Source organism: Humulus lupulus, chromosome 6, assembly GCF_963169125.1.
Source record: "Humulus lupulus chromosome 6, drHumLupu1.1, whole genome shotgun sequence".
Classification (NCBI taxonomy): Eukaryota; Viridiplantae; Streptophyta; class Magnoliopsida; order Rosales; family Cannabaceae; genus Humulus; species Humulus lupulus.
In genome coordinates this window covers 201273417-201293684 of record NC_084798.1, presented here as the reverse complement: position 1 = coordinate 201293684, position 20268 = coordinate 201273417, and the positions used below count along the sequence as shown (strand labels likewise).

The window sequence follows — 20268 nt, the reverse complement described above, 5'->3', positions numbered from 1 at the left end:
AATTCCTGTCTTTTGGACCTTGTATGGAATATTATGAGCCTTTGTAGTGGGAACGACATAGTGAATCCATCCCTCCTCCATACAAGGCCAATTGTTAAGGCCCATTTACCTCAGTTGGACTTAATTGTATAGGTTCATTATATTAGTTAAACCTAAATATTGATTAGCAACAAATTAATTCTAAATTAATTGAATTTGTTTCAATGCGACACTTTAGAATTAATAGGAAATTATAGGAGTTTGGTTTTAAAAATTTGATCTTTTCAAATTTTTGGAGAACCATAGTCATTAATTTTATGAAAATAAATAATAAAAATACAATTTTTTTTTATTTTAATAATGAGCTTATTTTAATAATTATATTCGATCTCCATCGTTGGTTTAACATAGTCAATAGCTTAATGGGGCCTTGAGGCACTTTGATTCATCCCCCTACAGAAGGTGTTCATTAGCTATTTTGACAAGGTTAGATTTCGAAAGATAGATAATTATAGGTCAAATTCTACTAGACTCACCCCTACGGTGACTACTAGGACTAAATCTATGATTATCAAAACCGTGGGTCTAGCTCATAAAATAAGAGATTTTGTTTTCTTATTTTGATCGAATGGTAGGTTGTTAATAGTGGTGTTCATTATTAAATGAGTTTACAACTCTATTTAACTAGAGGTATTTTTTACTCTCGCCAACCGGGACAAGGATATCATAGATTAGTTAAAAACCTTAAGAAATAGACATATGATTGTTTTTGGTATTATTTCTCATATCTTACATTTTTTTGTATATGTTGTGCTATTTCTTCAAATTTGTGTGAATAGAAGTTTTATTGAGCAAATGTGATTGATTTCTATTTTATTGATAATTTGTACTTTTAAGTTAAGTAGTGTCTAAGTCTACTCCCATCCTTTCTCAACTTTCGATGGGGAAACTCACTGGAGAAAACTTCCTTAATTGGAAGCAGAATATTAACATAGATTTGATTGGTGACAACTCTGAATTCATCATGATAGAGGACTCCCTAGAACAAGCACCGTCTCCACACATACGTGATGACACCGTGAATGCTCGAATGGCACCGTGTCCGCACGTTCGTGATCAACTCAACTATGGTCTGAAGCAGCTCATGAACGAGCTTCAGATTTTTGAGCCTATCATGGGTGGACCTAGTAAAGGAGGAGAAAATAAGACTACTATTGTTGCTGCTGATCCAGCTAAGAGTGAAGCTAACCAAGCTTCGTCTTCGAAAGCTAGAAACAAGAGGAAAGGTGGAAAAATCAACAATCCCAAGCCTGCAAAGGCTGCAAAGATGAGTGCACAACCAAATGCACAGATGCCTAATGGGATAAACAAGAAAAACAAGAAAGGTAAAGATAAGTGTTTTCACTACAAAGAGAAGGGCATTGGAAACGAGATTGCCCCAAGTTTCTAGCAGCTAAAAACAAAGGTAATGATTATAGTTCATTTATCTTAGAAACATGTGTTTTAGAGAATGATACATCTGCTTGGATTATTGATTCTGGATCTACTAACCATGTTTGTAACTCTTTACAGCTTCTTGAATCGTGGGAGGAAGTGAACGAAGGTGGCTTAAAGCTTAGAGTTGGGAACGAAGTGTTCCTTAAGGTCCAAGCTAGGGGAATAGCTCATCTGAAGTTCGGAAATAAATACCTTTTTAAAAAATATATTTTTTATTCCAAATTTTAGTAGAAATTTAATTTCAGTTTCCATATTGCAATTAGAACGATTTGTTATGAATTTCACAAGTTCTAATATATCTATTTCTTTCAATGGATCACAATTGTGTATTACATGTTTGGAAAACATGCTTTATACTCTGCGACCTAATGAACCCCTTGCTCTTAACAATGATTTATTCAAAGTAGCTAAACCTAGGACCAATAAACGTCAAAAGACCGATAACGATAATATGACGTATTTATGGCACTTGAGACTAGGTCACATTGACTATGATAGGATTCAAAGGCTTACAAAGGACGAGTGTAATGCCCTACTTCCTTAGAGCCGTTACTAAGTGAGTTTATGTAACGATCAAAATTTACTAATGAGGCTTAAGGGCCTTGATTAGGGTGCCCGGAGGGCATAACTGGATTATATGTGAATTAAATGACTAAAAGCATGTTATATGATTATTTGAATATCTGTGATGCATGATTATGTGTATTAGTACGCATGTAGGCCCTGATTAGGTTAGAAGGGCATATTCGTAATTTTAGCCTGTTGAGGGCATAAATGTAAATAATTGTAATAAATTGTTGAGACCACATTATTATGTGGATATATTTCTAATCTTTGACTCGAGGCGATCCTAGTGAGTGGTTTAGCGAAAAAGTCACGGCGGGGATTTATACCTGGCTCGGGTCGAGCCTGGGGGTATTTCTGGGAATTTAGAGAATATATTGGGTTCTATTTTGATATTGAGGAAAATAATTGGTGATTAGTTAGGTGTCGAGAAGTAAGCAATAAATATTAGGGACATTCGAGGAATTAGCGGGAATTGGGTATAATGACTAAAATTCCCTTAAGATGTTTAAAAGTTTAGTTATAAGTAGGAGGGTAATATGGTCATTTGGCTTATAGGGGATAAGAGTTAAGTGTGCTTTATGCCTTAGTGGAATGTCTAGAATTTGAAGGATGTCTGAAAGAAAAGAAAGAAAAGAAAAGGAAAGAAGGAAGAAGGAGATAGAATTTTCTCTCTCTCAGTTTAGGTTTCTTCCTCATTTCTTGAAGGAATTTGGAGCTGTAACTCAGGGAGAGTCTGGGCAGGAGCTTGAGCCTAGGCTCCTTGGTTTGGCTTGGAGTTAGCAAGAGTAGTCCATCCATCTGAGGTAAGGTTTAAGGTTGCTTTTCAGTTTCTGTTCTAATGTAAATATGGATTTTGAGCTGAGTTTTGGTGGGAATTCTAAGGAATTGAGGCTGAAGTTTTGAGGAGTGAAAGCTAAGGAAGAGTGGAGGATAGCCTAAGGTTGAACTTCTCTGTTTAAGGTAAGAAGCTCTGATCTTGGTCACTTGAATTCTATTGTTTCAGTTGTTTTTCTTGTTGGGTTTCTAAGCTCTAGGTTCAGCTATGGTGATTTCCTTGATTTGGGGTGCATGTGATTGAGTTTTGTATGGTTGGGACTTATGGGATGAGTTGAGGATGTTGGGAGGCTTGTAATGAAGTTTGGTTGAGGTTTGATTGATTTTTGGAAAGGTTTGGCTCAGGAAAATTTGAAGGAGAAAAATTTGTGCTGGGCTGTGCTGTGCTTAGCGCTGTAGCGCTAGTCACTGGGCGCTACATCGCTAGGCCCTGAAGCTCCAGAGCTTTTTGGCTTGATTTGTAGCACTATAGCACTCTCCTTAGGGCGTTGTAGCGCTACCCTGTTCCCAGAAAGGGGTTTTTGGGTTATTTCTAAGGGTTTTTGCCTTGGGGCTCGGGGTTTGGTTCCACCACCCCGTTTGGTGGAATTAGAGCTTCCTGAGTGCTCGGGATTGGTCCCGAGGCTAGGGTTTGGATTTGAGGTTTGGTGATGATTCTGATCTATGGCTGTGATTAGGTTTACATTAGGGCTCAGACGGGATCGTGCTTGAGCATCGAATTGAACAAAGCTAGTGAAATCTAAAGGTTAGAAAACTGCACCCGGTTATGTATATGTGATGGGACTAAGAGCTCCCTATATCTGTATGATGTCATAGGTGGTATTATGCCATGGGACATGTGATAAACGGCCTAAGGGTTCCGTAAATAATACTTGCACATAGGGTGCGGCTCGGCCACTGGTAGCTGAGGACAGCTTAATATTCACTGAGCTCGGTTTAAGCAAGCCAGAGTCAGTGGGATAAATAGAGGCTGAGGCCTAAGGGCGTTAACCATGGTTATCATATGTGAAGTGATTATTGATATGAAATGATATACTTGATATGTAGAATGCTTGAATAACATGAATGCTTAGAATGTTGAGTACATGTTTTTACTGTGTGAGTTATCTGGTTGTTTGTTTGATGATTATGCTCTGTTATTGTATTTTCTTGCTAGGCCTTGGCTCACGGGTGCTAGGTGGTGTAGGTAAAGGCAAGGGTAAGTTGGACCAACCCTTAGATGGAGAGCTTCAGGGCTGAATGTACATATACAACTGATCGGCTTCCACGGCTGAGGAGTGATACAGGAAAAGAAAAGCTTAATAGTCTGTTTTACCTTAGAGTGGCTAATAACTGTATTTTAATCCTAAAATTTTGTAGACTGTCTCTTAACTTTACTACTTTTAGGATCCCATGTAAAGAAAATGTTTGTATATAAGAAATGAAGCTTTTGAGACTAAAATCTTTTAACCCTAGTTCAACTGTAATTTCAGTAACACGTTTCAAATTAAATGACTTGGTTAGCAAGTCTTGCACCTTTATAAACACACAGTGTAACAGTCTTGGCTATCTAGCGCGTTACAGTTTAAAAACGTGCATTTAACTCGCTAATCGAGGTTTTAAGACAAAAGTGTAATTAAACCATAATTAGAGTCATAAACTTTGAAAATAATTCCATTTATTGAAAATTCATATGCATATTAAACACTTAACATATAAACAAACCACCATAAGGCTATACACGTACGGCCATGCCGTCTGTGACAGTTAGAATCCCGTGATCCGTAAGAGGAAAGACCGGGTAAGCTGTGCAATCCCACATCGCCTGGGGAAGGTCGAGTGTAATGATTCTAAGACCGTGTAGGTATGGGACTACACAGTTGAAGAGGGATTAAATGGATTGATGGGTACTACCTATATCAGGAAGATGCATCTTCTTTTCGGTAGCCCATCACTTGAGAACTCCAAAATTAAGCGTGCTTGGCCTGGAGTAATCTAGGGATGGGTGACCTCCTGGGAAGTTTTCCCAAGAAGTGTGTGAGTGAGGACAAAGCACGCTAGAAAGACTTGTGTTGGTTTGTAAGGCCAGTCATCATTCCAGAAAGTAGCCATAGTGATGTGGTGTGTCACATAATGGTATCAGAGCCTTGACCCAGCCGGAAGTGTGGTCGACGGGGACGTCGGGCCCGTAAGGGGGGGTAATTGTGACAGTCAGAATCCCGTGATCCGTAAGGGGAAAGACCGGGTAAGCTGTGCAATCCCACACCGCCTGGGGAAGGTCAAGTGTAATGATTCTAAGACTGTGTAGGTATGGGACTACATAATTGAAGAGGGCTTAAATGGATTGATGGGTACTACCTATATCAGGAAGATGCATATTCTTTTCGGTAGCCCATCACTTGAGAACTCCAAAGTTAAGCGTGCTTGGCCTGGAGTAATCTAGGAATGGGTGACCTCCTGGGAAGTTTTCCCAAGAAGTGTGCGAGTGAGGACAAAGCACGTTGGAAAGACTTGTGTTGGTATTTAGGCCAGTCGTCATTCCAGAAAGCAGCCATAGTGATGTGGGGCGTCACACCGTCCCAGGCACTTTACCAGGCCCTAGGTTCGCGGTCCACATCATGAGGATATCCCAGGTATCCTTTAGGTTCTCGCCCTGGCAACTCGCACTCCGCGTGCTAAACGCTGCTCCTGGCCCCTTGCCTCTCTCAGCCTTTGCCATTCCCGGCCCTCGCCATTCCCGATACTTGCCGTTCATTCACATATATGCGCACATAGCATAATTATACATATACTTAAACATGAATAAACTCAATCAATGGGGCTACGCCCTGCAACATAATCATATAGGGTTGTGCCCTGCAACACAAGCTCTACGGGAACAATAGTTTTCTTACCTGTGTCCCGAGCTTTCCAAGCACCGATGTCTCGAGCACAGTCGCCTAGTCCGAGCCTCGCCGAAACCTTAGTCACAACGCATTAACAATATCCATCCATTAAGTTATAATCCATTAAATAACTTTGGGTCATAATTCTAGTCTCTAGGACCTTGAATTCTATCAATCTGGGTGATAAAATCCATACCGAGCCTTAACAATTAGGTTCCCAAGTCAAAACCCACAAGACACCCTGCACTTTGAACTAGGGTTGCGGCCCAACCCCTTAAGGGCCGCGGCTTGCCTCAAAACAGAGGCTAAACACCTCCCTGGAAAAGCACATGAGTCGTAGCATGCTTGGCCAAGTGCCACGGCACGCTTCAAGATTAGTGGCCTCCCTAGGCCTCACGTGCACACGGGCCGCGGCATGCCCCTCTTAGGATCGCGGCTCGACATGCAAACCTAGAAAAACCCAGCCTTTCCATCAAGTTTTCCCCGAGCTTAACCCCACATCTCACTCCCAAAATTTCCCCCAACCTTAGAATTAAGCATAGAATTTATACTCATACCACCTAAACATACCAACAAACTCAAGAACCAATTCTTACACCCATCAAACAATCAAAACCAATCCTAGAAGCCAAACCATGCATGCCTAAGTTCTAACACCCAACACCAACAGACTTCAGCTTGTGTATCAAGTTTAACACTTACCTTAGAGCTTGGCTAGATCCCTGAATTAGTCCTCTAAATTCCAGCTTTGAGTTCCTCCTTTGCTTCCAAGAACATCAGCTTTCTTCCTCCTCTTCTTCTCTTGGCTCTTGTTTCCCTCTAGAGTTCCAAAGACAATTCGAGAATAAGCCAAAGTGAAGAAACATGAAGCACTTTACCCCTGCCAATTCTAGCTTATCCTTTAAGTCAATTTCCCTTTTCGCCTTTTAAACCTATCATTAACCCTTAAGTAATCCCAAGGGTAATTTGGTCATTTCCCAAATCCCGTTAAGTCCCCGAGGGAAAAATAATAAATTCCCCCAATGTTCCCTCCCAGACATTCTATCCTCAAATATATCTCCAAATATTTATTTCCATAACCCGATAACCCTATAAAATGTCTAATACCCGAAATACCCCTCAATTCACCCCAAGTCGGTTTTTCGACACCATTGTGACTTTCTGGCCAACAGCTCCCTAGGACTGTCTCAGATCTTGCATCACAGATATATCACAAGTATATCTCAATTATTACAATTATCACATTTATGCCCTCAAAAGGCCAAGATCACAAATATGCCCCTAATAACCAAATAGGGCTCACATGCATATTTAATTCACCTAAACATGCATTTATAATCACATACTCACACAAATTCATATATCATAATAATAAATCACTTATTACCCTTCAGGCACGCTAATCAAGGCCCTAAGCCTTATTAGTAAATTTAGGTCGTTACAACTATCCCCTCCTTACAGAAATTTCGTCCTCGAAATTACCTGAACAACTCGGGATACCGCTCCTGCATCACTGATTCAAGTTCCCATTTTGCCTCCTCAACCTTGTTGTTCCTCCACAGCACTTTCACCAAGGTGATGGTCTTTCTCCGCAAGACTTTATCCTTTCGGTCAAGAATCTGAACTAGCTTCTCCTCATAAGACAAATCCTGGTCGAACTCCAAATTCTCATAACTCAGTACATGCGTCGAATCTGACACATACTTTCGGAGCATGGGTACGTGAAAAACATTATGAATCCCTGATAAGAATGGAGGCATCACCAACCTGTAAGCTACCTCTCCAACCCGTTCCAGAATTTCTAAGGGGCCAAAAAACCTAGGGCTCAGCTTGCCTCGAACACCAAACCGTTTCACTCCCTTCAAAGGTGAAACCCTAAGAAACGACCTGAAACTCTGCGCTTCTGCGTCTTAAGTCCGAATAACTCTTCTGACGACTCTGGGAGGTGAGAATTCGAGCTCTAATCTTTTCAATCGCCTCATTGTTCCTCTGGACCATCTCAGGACCCAAATAACTCCTCTCACCCATCTCATCCCAATGGATAGGTGATCTGCACTTCCTCCCATAAAGCATCTCATACGGAGCCACTTCGATAGTCACTTGACAATTGTTATTATATGAGAACTCAATTAGAGGAAGATATTTACTCCAAGATCCCCCAAAATCTAACACACAGGATTGTAGCATGTCCTCCAGTATCTGAATAGTCTTCTCAGACTGTCCATCTGTCTGAGGATGATAAGCAATACTAAACCGTAACTGTGTGCCCATAGCCTTCTGCAAACTCTCCCAAAACTTAGAGGTGAAGGTGGGGTCCCTGTCAGATACTATCAACCTCGGAGCCCCATGAAGTTGAACAATTTCCTTCACATATAACTCAGCATACTGATCCACAGTATACGTCGTCCTGACTGGTAAGAAGTGGGCGGACTTGGTATACCTATCCACGATCACCCACACCAAGTCATGCTGTCCCACGGTCTTTGGGAAACCAACCACGAAGTCCATGGTGATATCTTCCCACTTCCATTCTGGAATCCCTAGAGGCTCCAGCAACCCTTCTGGCCTCTGATGTTCAGCCTTGACCTGCTGACAAGTTAAGCACTTGGCCACATAATCCACCACATCCCTCTTCATGCCCGTCCACCAATACAAAGCTCTCAGATCTTGGTACGTCTTCGTCGTACCTGGATGTAAGGAATAGGGAGTGGTATGTTATTCATCTAAGAACTCCCACCGGATATCAAAATCCATCAGAACACAGATCCGACCCTTGTACTTCAGTAACCCCATCTCCGAGATAGAAAAGTCCTTAGCCACTCCATCTAAGACGTTCTCTCTATGACCTCTCAACTGGGAATCTTTCCTTTGCACCCCTTGATCCTCCCAAGGAGTGTAGACTGAAGAGTGATGTTGGCTAACCGACCAACCACCAACTCTATACCCGCTCTGGCGCGTGGGATAATCCTTAACCAACTCCAGCCACCGTCTCTGGCGCATTTCAGATCCTTCTGAGTGAAGAATTTCTTCAAACTCTTATCGTCGGTGTATATCTCGAACTTCTCACCATACATATAATGTCTCCAAATCTTAAGTGCGAATACCACCGCTGCCAACTCCAGATCATGCGTGGGATAACTCTGCTTATATTCCTTTAACTGTCTTGATGCGTAGGCTATCACATTTCCAGCTTGCATCAACACACACCCTAAACCTTATCTGGAAGCATCACAATAAACCACAAACTTTTCATTATCCGTCAGCAGACTCAACACTGGTGCGGTGATCAGTCGCCGCTTCAATTCTTTGAAACTGTTCTCACATCTGTCTGTCTAAACATACTTTGTATTCTTCTTTGTCAATTATATCAACGACGTAGCTATCCTAGAGAACCCCTCAACAAACATCCGGTAATATCCTACTAATCCCAAAAAACTCCTCACTTCAGGAACATTGCTCGGTCTAGGCCAATCTCTCACTGCCTCAACCTTACTTGGGTCAACCAGAATCCCCTCCTTACTAACAATATGGCCCAGAAATGTAACTTACGGTAACCAGAACTCACACTTGCTGAACTTAGCATATAAACTATGCTCCCTTAACCGTTGTAATACCAAATGTAGATGCTGCTCATGCTCTGTCTCTGACTGAGAATACATTAAAATATCGTCGATGAACACAATCAAAAACTTGTCTAAGTAGTCCTTGAAAACCATGTTCATCATATCCATAATAGCGGCAGGGGCATTGGTTAATCCAAAGGACATAAACCAGGAATTCATAGTGTCTATACCTCATTAGGAAAGCGGTCTTTGGTATGTCCTCCTCTTTAATCCTTAACTGATGGTAACCTGATCGAAGATCAATCTTGGAAAACACTGTCCTTCCCCGTAGCTGATGAAAAAAATCGTCAATCCTAGGCAATGGGTACTTGTTCTATTTGGTCAACTTGTTCAGCTCCCTGTAGTCAATACACATCCTAAGTGATCCATCCTTCTTCTTGACAAACAACACTGAAGCACCCCATGGCGAGAAACTCGGTCTAATGAACCCCAAATCTAGTATTTCTTGCAACTGAATCTCAACCTCCTTCAACTCCGTCGGAGCCATTCTGTAAGGTGTCCTAGATACTGGCTCCGCCCCTGGCACCAACTCTATAACAAAATCAATCTCCTGCTATGGCGGCAACCCTGGTAGGTCGGCTAGAAATAAATCTGGAAACTCACATACCAATCTGGTCTCCCCCAGTCCAACTTACACAACCCCAGAGGTATCCACAACATTAGCTAGGAATCTTATGCAACCTTCCTGCATTAGGTCCCTAGCCTTCAGTGCTGAAATAATAGGTACCTGCGGTCCACCAACTGTCCCCACAAACACAAATGGTACCTCCCCTTCTGGTTCAAAAGTCACTATCCTACGCTTGCAGTCAATCGTCGCCCCATACTTTGATAACCAATCCATCCCTAGGATCATATCGAAGTCATCCATCACAAGTTCAATCAGATCAACAGACAACTCCCTACCATCTACCTCTACTGGTAAAGCTTTAACCCATCTCCTAGAGACTACCAGTTCCCCAGTTGGCAAAAAAGTCTGAAATCCCTTAGCAAACAAAACACTAGGTCTACAAATCTGATCTATTACTCTAGCAGACATAAACAAATGAGTAGCTCCCAAATCAAACAGTGTAGTATAAGAAGATCTAGCACTAGAAATCTGACCTGTCACAACTAAGGGGCTAGCCTCTGCCTCAGTCTGAGTCAAAGTAAACACTCTGGTAAGAGCGAGACTATCACCCTGCTTCGGTTCGTCTTTCCTCGCTTGTGGGCAGTCCTTCTTCAGATGATTGGCACGCCCACAGATAAAGCAAGCCCTAATCCTGCACTCACCCTGGTGTTGTTGTCTACACCAAGGACACACCGGAAAACTCCTCCAGTTGTCACCTCCATCCTGACGGCCACCAAAAACACCACGTGCCCTCCTATCCGAGCTAGGAAGAACAAAAGAATCTGGGGCCTTTCTCTTCTGCTCACTGGAGCCATTACCTTGACTAGATCCAATAAAAGGAGGCATTGTCCTCCTGGCATCGTGCCTAATAGCGCTCTCTCTCAAAATCTGGTCCTTGGCCCCCTCAACTGTAAGGGCCTTGTCCATAACCTGAGCATAGATAGTAGTCTTTGGATCCAAAGTGATATTTACATCACGGGCGATCATAACATTCAACCCCATACAAATATGTCCCTCCTTGCCGCATCAGTCAGCACCAAATCCGGCGCGAACTTCGCCAACCGGTCAAATTTCAAAGCATACTCAGTAACTGTCAACCGGTTCTGAGTGAGGTTGATGAACTCGTCGACCTTCGCAACTCAGACTGCTACACTGTAGTATTTCTCGTTAAAGATATTTTTGAACTCTTCCCAGGTCATAACTGTCACATTCCTCCTCTGAACTACTACATCCCACCAGATGCGGGCATCCTCCCTGAACATGTAGCTAGCACAAGTTATCCTCTCATTCCCCTCAACCCTCATAAAATCCAGAATAGAGGAAATCATATTCATCCACTACTCCGCCCACAGTGGGTCTGATCCACCATCAAAGGTGGGAGGATGCTGCTTCCTAAACCTCTCATATAAAGGTTCCCACCTGTTCTCCACAACAGGTTGAATCGACATTGGCACCACAACCTGCTAAACTGGTAACCCAGTGACCTGTGGAGGGGCCTGTTGCCTCAACTGTCGAAGTTCATCCTCTGTTCGTTGCAGTCTTACTTCCATTTTGGCAAACATCTGTTGCCAATTCTGTGGGGCAGGTGGAGGGTCCCGACCCTGGTTGTCATCCTCGGCCCTACTATCACTGAGTCTAGATGATTTTCGAGGCATCTCAACAAATATGCTTGCAATCAACGACGCCGCTCATCAGGCATGATAACAACATCCAAAATCACCTCCCAAATCACACTAGTCAACCATAAACAATAGTCTACATGACATACAGATAGCATATAACACACAATGGGCCATGCCCTGGCATCATGCATATGTTAACTCATTCATCATGCTTTATATGAAATAAGTAGGAAAACAGGGCATTCAAGTACATATTCAAGCATTTAAGTCAATCATGACCAACCAACCCTGAGTTGAGCTTGTCACTAACAGTAAGCGTACATGTTCGGTCAATCTCCAGAAACCATAAACCTTGGCTCGCTCTGATACCAAGTTGTAACGCCCTATTTCCTTAGATTCGTTCCTAAGTGAGTTTAAAACGTGCATTTAACTCGCCAATCGAGGTTTTAAGACAAAAGTGTAATTAAACCATAATCAGAGTCATAAACTTTGAAAATAATCCCATTTATTGAAAATTCGTAAAGCGTTTAAAATTTGGGATCCCAAAATATTGTTTAGAAACATTTACAACTCAAAAAATATAACCTAAGTCAACCATCTCCCAAAATACCCCTGGCCATGGCAGCCAGGCAGGCCAAACATGTACGCGACGCTTCACGCTCTTCGTACTCATGGTTGGTCAACTTTCCCCTTGCCCTTACCTGTACCACAGAGCACCTGTGAGCCGAAGCCCAGCAAGAAAACCCTCACAAGCAGATAACATATGCATATTAAAAACTTAACATATAAATAAGCCATTATCAGGCTATACACATACCACCATGCCATCCCAGGCACTTTACCAGGACCTGGGTACGTGGTCCACATCGTGAGGATATCCCAGGTATCCTTTAGGGTCTCGCCCTGGCAACTAGCACTCCACATGCTAAACGCTACTCCCAGCCCCTTGCCACTCTCGGCCTTGGCCGTTCCCAGCCCTCGCCGTTCCCGGTACTTACTGTTCATTCACATATATGCGCACATAGCATAATTATACATATACTTAAACATGAATAAACTCAATCAAAGGGGCTATGCCCTGAAAAATAATCATATAGGGTCGTGCCCTGTAACACAAGCTCTATGGGAACAACAGTTTTCTAACCTGTGTCCCGAGCTTTCCAAGCACCGATGGCCGGAGCACAGTCCCCTAGTTCGAGCCTCACCGAAACCCTAGTCACAACGCATTAACAATATCCATCCATCAAGTTCTAATCCATTAAATAATTTTGGGCCATAATTCTAGTCTCCGGGACCTTGAATTCTATCAATCCAGGTGATGAAATCCATCCCGAGCCTTAATAATTAGGTTCCCAAGTCAAAACCCACAAGACACCCTGCACTTTGAACTAGGGCCGCGACCCAACCCTTTAAGGGTCGTGGCTTGCCTCAAAACAGAGGCTAAACACCTCCTTGGAAAAGCACACAGGCCGCGACATGCTTGGCCAAGTGCCACGGCACGCCTCAAGATGAGTGGCCTCCCTAGGCCTCGCGTGCACACAGGCCATGACATGCCCTTCCTAGGGCCGTGACTCGACCTGCAAACCTAGATAAACCCAGCCTTTCCTTCAAGTTTTCCCCGAGCTTAACCCCACATCTCACACCCAAAATTTCCCCCAACCTTAGAATTAGGCTTATAATTTAAACTCATACAACCTAAACATACCAACAAACTCAAGAACAAATTCTTATACCCATCAAACACTCAAAACCAATCATAGAAGCCAAACCATGCATGCCTAAGTTCTAACACACTAGCAGAATTCAGCTTATTTATGAAGTTTAACACTTACCTTAGAGCTTGGTTAGATCCCTGAATTAGTCCTCTAAATTCCAGATTTGAGTTCCTCCTTTGCTTCCAAGAACATCAGCTTTCTTCCTCCTCTTCTTCTCTTGGCTCTTATTTCCCTCTAGAGTTCCAAAGACAATTCGAGCATAAGCCAAAGGGAAGAAACATGAAGCACTTTACCCCTGCCAATTCTAGCTTATCCTTTAAGTCAATTTCCCTTTTTTCTCTTTAAACCTATCATTAACCCTTAAGTAATCCCAAGGGTAATTTGGTCATTTCCCAAATCCCGTTAAGTCTCCAAGGGAAAAATAATAAATTCCCCCAATGTTCCCTCCTAGACATTCTATCCTCAAATATATCTCCAAATATTTATTTCCATAACCCGATAACCCAATAAAATGTCTAATACCCGAAATACCCCTCGACTCGTCCCGAGTTGGATTTTCGACCCCATTATGACTTTCTGGCCAACAGCTCCCTTGGACTGTCTCAGATCGTGCAACATAGATATATCACAAGTATATCTCAATTATTACAATTATCACACTTATGCCCTCAACAAGCCAAAATCACAAACATGCCCCTAATAACCAAACGGGACTCAGATTCATATTTAATTCACCTAACATGCATTTCTAATCACATACTCACACAAATTCATATATCACAATAATAAATCACGTATTGCCCTTCAGGCACACTTATCAAGGCCCTAAGCCTTTTTAGCAAATTTAGGTCGTTACAACGAGCCTTTGAGGGAACTCACCTTAGGTGAATTACCTGTCTGTGAATCTTGTCTAGAAGGCAAACTGACCAAGCGTCCATTCTCTACAAAGGGTGATAGGGCCAACCTCAGATGTTTGTGGACCTTTGAATGTACAAGCCAGGGGTGGTTTTGAGTATTTCGTCACTTTCATTGACAATTACTCTAGATACTGATGTCTTTACCTAATGCATAGGAAATCAGAAACATTTTCAAAGTTTCAGGAATTCCTAGCAATGGCTCAGAACCAATTAGGTAAAACGTTAAAGATCTTACGATCTGATAGGGGTGGAGAATATTTGGATATGCAGTTCCAAGATCATTTAACTGAAATTGGGATTTTATCACAACTTACTGCCCCAGGTACTCCGCAACAAAATGGTGTAGCGAAACACCAGAGCCGAACTTTATTGGAAATGGTTAGATGCATGGTTAGTTACTCAGCTCTACCAACTTCGTTCTAGGGACATGCAATTGAAACCGCGAACGAAATTCTCAATGTCGTGCCGTCTAAATCTATACCCAAAACACCTTTAGAACGCTGGAATGGTCGTGAACCTAGTTTACACCATTATAGAATATGGGGGTGTCCCACCCACGTCCTAAGGAAAAAGAAAGGAAAGCTAGAACCGTGAACTAAAGTTTGCATGTTTTTTGGCTATCCTAAAGGTACTCGGGGTGGAATTTTCTATAGTCATTCAGAAAAGAAAGTGTTTACTTCTATGAATGCTACTTTTATAGAAAATGACTATGTCCAAAACTTCAAACCTCACAGCAAAGTAGTTTTAGAGGAGATGGTTAAAGATTTGACTCCAACCAATGTTCCATCATCATCAACGCAAGTTGATGATGAAATTCCCACTTTTCATGTCCAACCGACGCAAGTCGATTTAAATGAAGAAAGTACCACTGTTCCTGAGCAAACAGTCACGGAGCCTCGTCATAGTGGGAGGGTTTCTAGGAACCCAGTTCACTATGGTTTGGATGGTGAAACCAATATGGCTATTGGTGACACTAGTGATGATGATCCATTGTCTTTCAAACAGGCAATGGCTAGCCCTAAAAAAGGAACTATGGCTCGAAGCCATGAAACAAGAAATGAAGTCCATGTACTGAAATTCCGTTTGGGATCTTGTGGAAGCACCTAGTGACTTTAGGGTCATTGGGTGCAAATGGATCTACAAGAAGAAACGAGGTGTTTATGGAAATATCGAGACTTATAAAGCTCGATTAGTGGCAAAGGGTTATACCCAAAGCGAAGGCGTGGACTATGAGGAAACTTTTAGTCTGGTAGGCATGCTCAAGTCTATTCGCATCCTCCTATCCATAGCAGCCACTCTCGACTATGAGATCTGGAAAATGGCTGTCAAGACAACTTTTCTTAATGGAAAGCTTGACGAAGTCATTTATATGGATCAGCCAGAAGGATTTAAAGTAGCTGGACAAGAAGGAAAAGTTTGCAAGCTGAATAGGTCCATTTATGGACTTAAGCAAGCTTCTCGTTCCTGAAATCTTAGGTTTGATGAAATGATCAAAACCTATGGCTTTGAACAAAATATTGATGAACCCTTTGTTTACCAACTCAAGGCAAATCAAATAGTGGTATTCCTGGTTCTTTATGTAGATGATATCTTACTCATTGGAAACAATGTTAATAAATTATCAGATGTGAAGAATTAGTTGAGCACTCAATTCCAGATGAAGGATTTGGGTGAAGCAGGTTATGTTCTAGGTATCCAGATCATCACGGATAGAAAGAACAAGCTTTTAGCTCTATCTCAACCAGCTTACATAGATAAAGTGCTTGAACATTTCTCAAACAAGCAGTCTCCCCAAACTCCTGAAGAGGAAGATGCAATGAGAAATGTTCCTTACGCATTTGTAGTTGGAAATCGGATGTATGCCATGTTGTGTACTAGACCAGATATCTACTATGCAGTGGGAGTAGTGAGCAGGTATTAGTCAAACCCAGGACCGGAACATTGGATAGCAATTAAGCATATCTTGAAGTATTTAAGGCAGACTAGGGATTATAATTTAGTCTACAAGGGTGGTGTTCTGAACCCTGTAGGCTACACCAATTCAGATTTTCAAACTAATGTTGATGACAGGAAGTCTACTTCTGGAATGGTATTTACTCTTGGGGGTGGAGATGTGATTTGGAAGCGTAAAGCAGTCTGCAATCTCATATTCCACCATGGAGGGTGAGTACATAGCCACGTTAGAAGCAGCTAAGGAAATAGTTTGGCTAAAGAAGTGTTATTCAGATCTTGGTGTTATTCCAGAAATGGATAAACCTCTTGTGTTGTTTTGTGACAATACATAAGCAATAGCCAACTCGAAAGAACCTCGTAGTCGTAAGATGAGTAAGCATATAGAAAGGAAGTACACATTATTCAAGAATATGTGGCCAGGGGAGATGTGAAGGTTATGAAGATTGCAACTGAAGACAATCTTGTAGATCCATTTACAAAGGCACTGCCAGAAGTTACATTTGATAAGCATATCAAGGAAATGAGATTAGTAGAATTAAGGCATTAGTTTCAATTAGTGCAAGTGGGAGTTTGTTAGGGTTTTATGCCCTAATTAAAACCCAATTTCTTTGAAATCTCATTTATTATCAATAAAAGAATAGAAATCATTTTTTTGACTTGGTCAATCACTTTGCTCACATGTTTTATTTTCATGATTATTTTTTTAATATAAACTTCTATTAAATCCCGAGCATATAGCTAATCGTATTTACAGTGACGTTATCATAGTGGAATATAAATATAATTATATGTTCAAAATAAGTTAGTCTTAAGATTAGTCAGTGCACAGGATTTACACTGACTTGCTAATCTACGATATGATCTACTTCCACATCTTAGTGTTATGTTCTTTCTAGAACATTAGCAAAGTGGATAAGATCGGATGTATTTGTTACATCAGACCGGACCGATATTGACATTTGATAAGATAAGTAAACATACTGTTATTATCTATTCTAGTCATATCATATAGTTGACCATAGGTCAATTCAATCTCAATTCTGAGTGGTTAGTATTCTAACTGATTGTATTATTTGAGTTCTTTGACTTGTTCGTTACCAGCTTACCCTACGGACTAGCCCATACTTACATCTTGGGAACTCGGTAGTATAATTGAGTGGGAGTGTTAATCATAGATATGAACATCTATAGCTTCTGATGAAGATGTGAAACGATGATTTCCTTTTAGTTTGGTTCAAGGTGTTAAATGATAGAGATCTCATTTCAGTAATTAATAATAGTTTACTGAAATATCATTTACAAGGAACTAAGTGTTTTAAGGATAAGATACAATGAGGAGTAAAACAGTATTTTAGTCCTATCTCATTCTAGACCATCTACAGAGGATTGAGTGACAATTATGGTTGTAACAATGGATAATTAATAGCGTATCTATATTTGTTATAAAACCCTACTATGAATTCAAGAGTGCAATTCTGAGTCTTTTGTGGAGTCACGAGGAATTAATAAGTTAGTAAATTTATTTGTTAGATTTATGATAACTTATTGGAACTTGATTTCATAGGCCCATGGTTCCCATTTTACCTTGGATAAAATCATCTAGATAGTCTCAATTAATTGATTTAATTATCAATTAGAATTATCAAAGTTGACCAGGTTAATTTTGGATAGTTTCACAGAGTTATGTAATTTTGAGAAGAAAAGAGAAATTAGGGTAGATTTATTAATTAAGATAAATTGGTATCTAAATTAATAAATAAGTTTAAATCAAGGTTCAAATTATAAATAATTAATTTGATAAAGGATTTAAATAATTATTTATTTAATTAAATCAATAGAAATAATACAGGCCTTGCTTTTAAGTCTAATGGGCTTATAATCAAATGAGAAATTTCACGGGCTTAAAGCCCATGATAATTTTTACCTAGGTCTTCAAATTGGCTATTATTTTGTTTATTTTTTAATTAAATTAAATGGCATAATTGAGTCTATAAAAGGAGTATTTAGAGAGAAGGAAAAACATAAGCTTAGGAGTGCTTAAAGGACTCATTCATTCTACTGCGTATACTGTAAGTATTCTTATCAGTGTTTCTCTTTAAATTCAATTTTAGAAACATGTTCTAGGTTATCTCATATTAATTTGTTTAATATTAGATCTACATGAAAATAAATAAAGATCCTGTATAAGTTTCCTAACAATACGGTGTTCCATGTAATTGTGCTATCTCGTTCATGTAAAGTTAAGCAACTTGATCAATGTAAAAGGTTATGACTACGGGTTGAAAATAAGTGGACTTTGTATACATATCAATTATTACCCAATCGCATTGTGTTGTTTTGTGGTTTTAGGTAACCCTGTCACAAAATCCATAGATATTTCTTCCCATTTCCACTCTGAAAGTTTCAAACTGTTGTTGCAATCCTGCTGGTCTTTGATGTTCTGTCTTGACTTGTTGACAAGTTAGGTATTTCATCACATAATCCACTACATCTTTCTACACGGAACATTGTTCCTCATTATACATTTTAGTGGTCTTAGGGTGAACTGAATATTGTGTAGTATGAGCTTCTGCCAAATTCTCTTTCTTAAGCTCCTTATTATCAGGCACACAAATACGTCCCTTGTATTTTATTAGCCCGATGTCTAATACAGTGTAGTCTTTGGAATTCCCATTTTGGATTTCTTACTTCTGCTCACGTAACCTCTTATCTGCAGTCTGCCATTCCTTGATTCTTTCCAACAAGGTAGATTGTAGTGTAGCCTTAGCAAGTTATCCTGTGATCAATTCTATATCTGCTCGCTCCATATTTTCTAGAATCTTTCTAGATATTCCTTGTAAAGCAGAGACTACTCCCAGACCTCTGCGGCTAAGAGCATTAGCTACTACATTGACCTTACTGGGGTGATACATTATCTCACGGTCATAATCTTTGACTAACTTTAACCACCTCATTTGCCTCATGTTCAATTCCTACTGCGTGAAGAAATACTTGAAGCCCTTGTGATCGATGTAGATTTTACATTTCACCTTATAGAGGTAATGACGCCAATTTTCAATGAAAACACCACTGTAGCTAACTCTAGGTCGTGCGTCGGATACCTCTATTCATAATTTTTCAATTTCCTCAAAGCATAGGCAATTACTTTACCAGGTTGCATTCGTACACATCCTAATCATTGCTTTGATGCATCAAGTACACCACAAATTGTCCTTCATCCACTGGTAAGCTGAGTAGTGATGCTGATATGAGTCACCTCTTCAATTCTTGGAAGCTTTGCTAACACTTGTTTGACCAGGTGCTTTATATTCTTTCTCGTGAGTTCCGTCAACGGTGTAGCTATCTTCAAGAACCCTTCCACAAATCTCCTGTAATAACCTGCTAAACCTAGAAAACTTCTGACCTTAAAGGCTTTCTTTGGTCTTGGCCACTCCTTCACTGCGACAACCTTAGCAGGATCAATCTTGATTCCCCCATTAGTGACAATGTGTCCCAAAAATGCAACCTCAGACAACCAAAACTCACACTTCTTATACTTCTCATACAAATGATGTTCTCTCAATTGTTGCAAAGTCAAATGTAGGTGTTCCTCATGATCATCCTCTGTCTTAGAATACACAAGTATATCATCTATGAACACGATGACAAACTGATATAGATACTCCTTGAAAACTCAGTTCATGAGGTCCATAAATGATGTTGGGGAAATTGTGAGTCCAAACGACATTACTAGAGACTCGTAATGCTGATATCTGGTTCTGTAAGTTGTCTACGATATGTCTTCATTATTAATTCTCCCAAGAAGCAATTTATTTAAATTCGTCGGTTTGACTTTTGGAAAACTCATCATCAAAAAGTGGTTTTCGCCCATAGAGAGTGGTGTATGCCCTCACATATAGGTCTTCATTATGGACGCCCTCAGGGTTGGCGATGTTGGTTTTGTATCATGTGATTGACAGTGCAGCGGAAGCATGGGATAATATTTCAATGCAATAATAACAATTTTTATAGCATGGGATCAAATTATTCTAGGAACCATAACTAGAATGGGATCTATCTCATGCGACATGAATCTTAATAAAATGAAAAT

At 40.6% G+C, this 20268-nt stretch overlaps 1 protein-coding gene across 1 annotated transcript; it reads right to left on the bottom strand.

Moving 5' to 3' along the window:
- Positions 1–19392: 19392 nt before the first annotated feature.
- LOC133785858 (uncharacterized mitochondrial protein AtMg00860-like) lies at positions 19393–19964 on the bottom strand. Its single transcript, XM_062225075.1, has 2 exons — positions 19916–19964; positions 19393–19808 (listed from the first exon to the last, which is right to left on the bottom strand). The coding sequence occupies exons 1-2, from the start codon at positions 19962–19964 to the stop codon at positions 19393–19395; spliced, it is 465 nt and encodes a 154-aa protein (XP_062081059.1).
- Between the last annotated feature and the right edge of the window lie 304 nt (positions 19965–20268).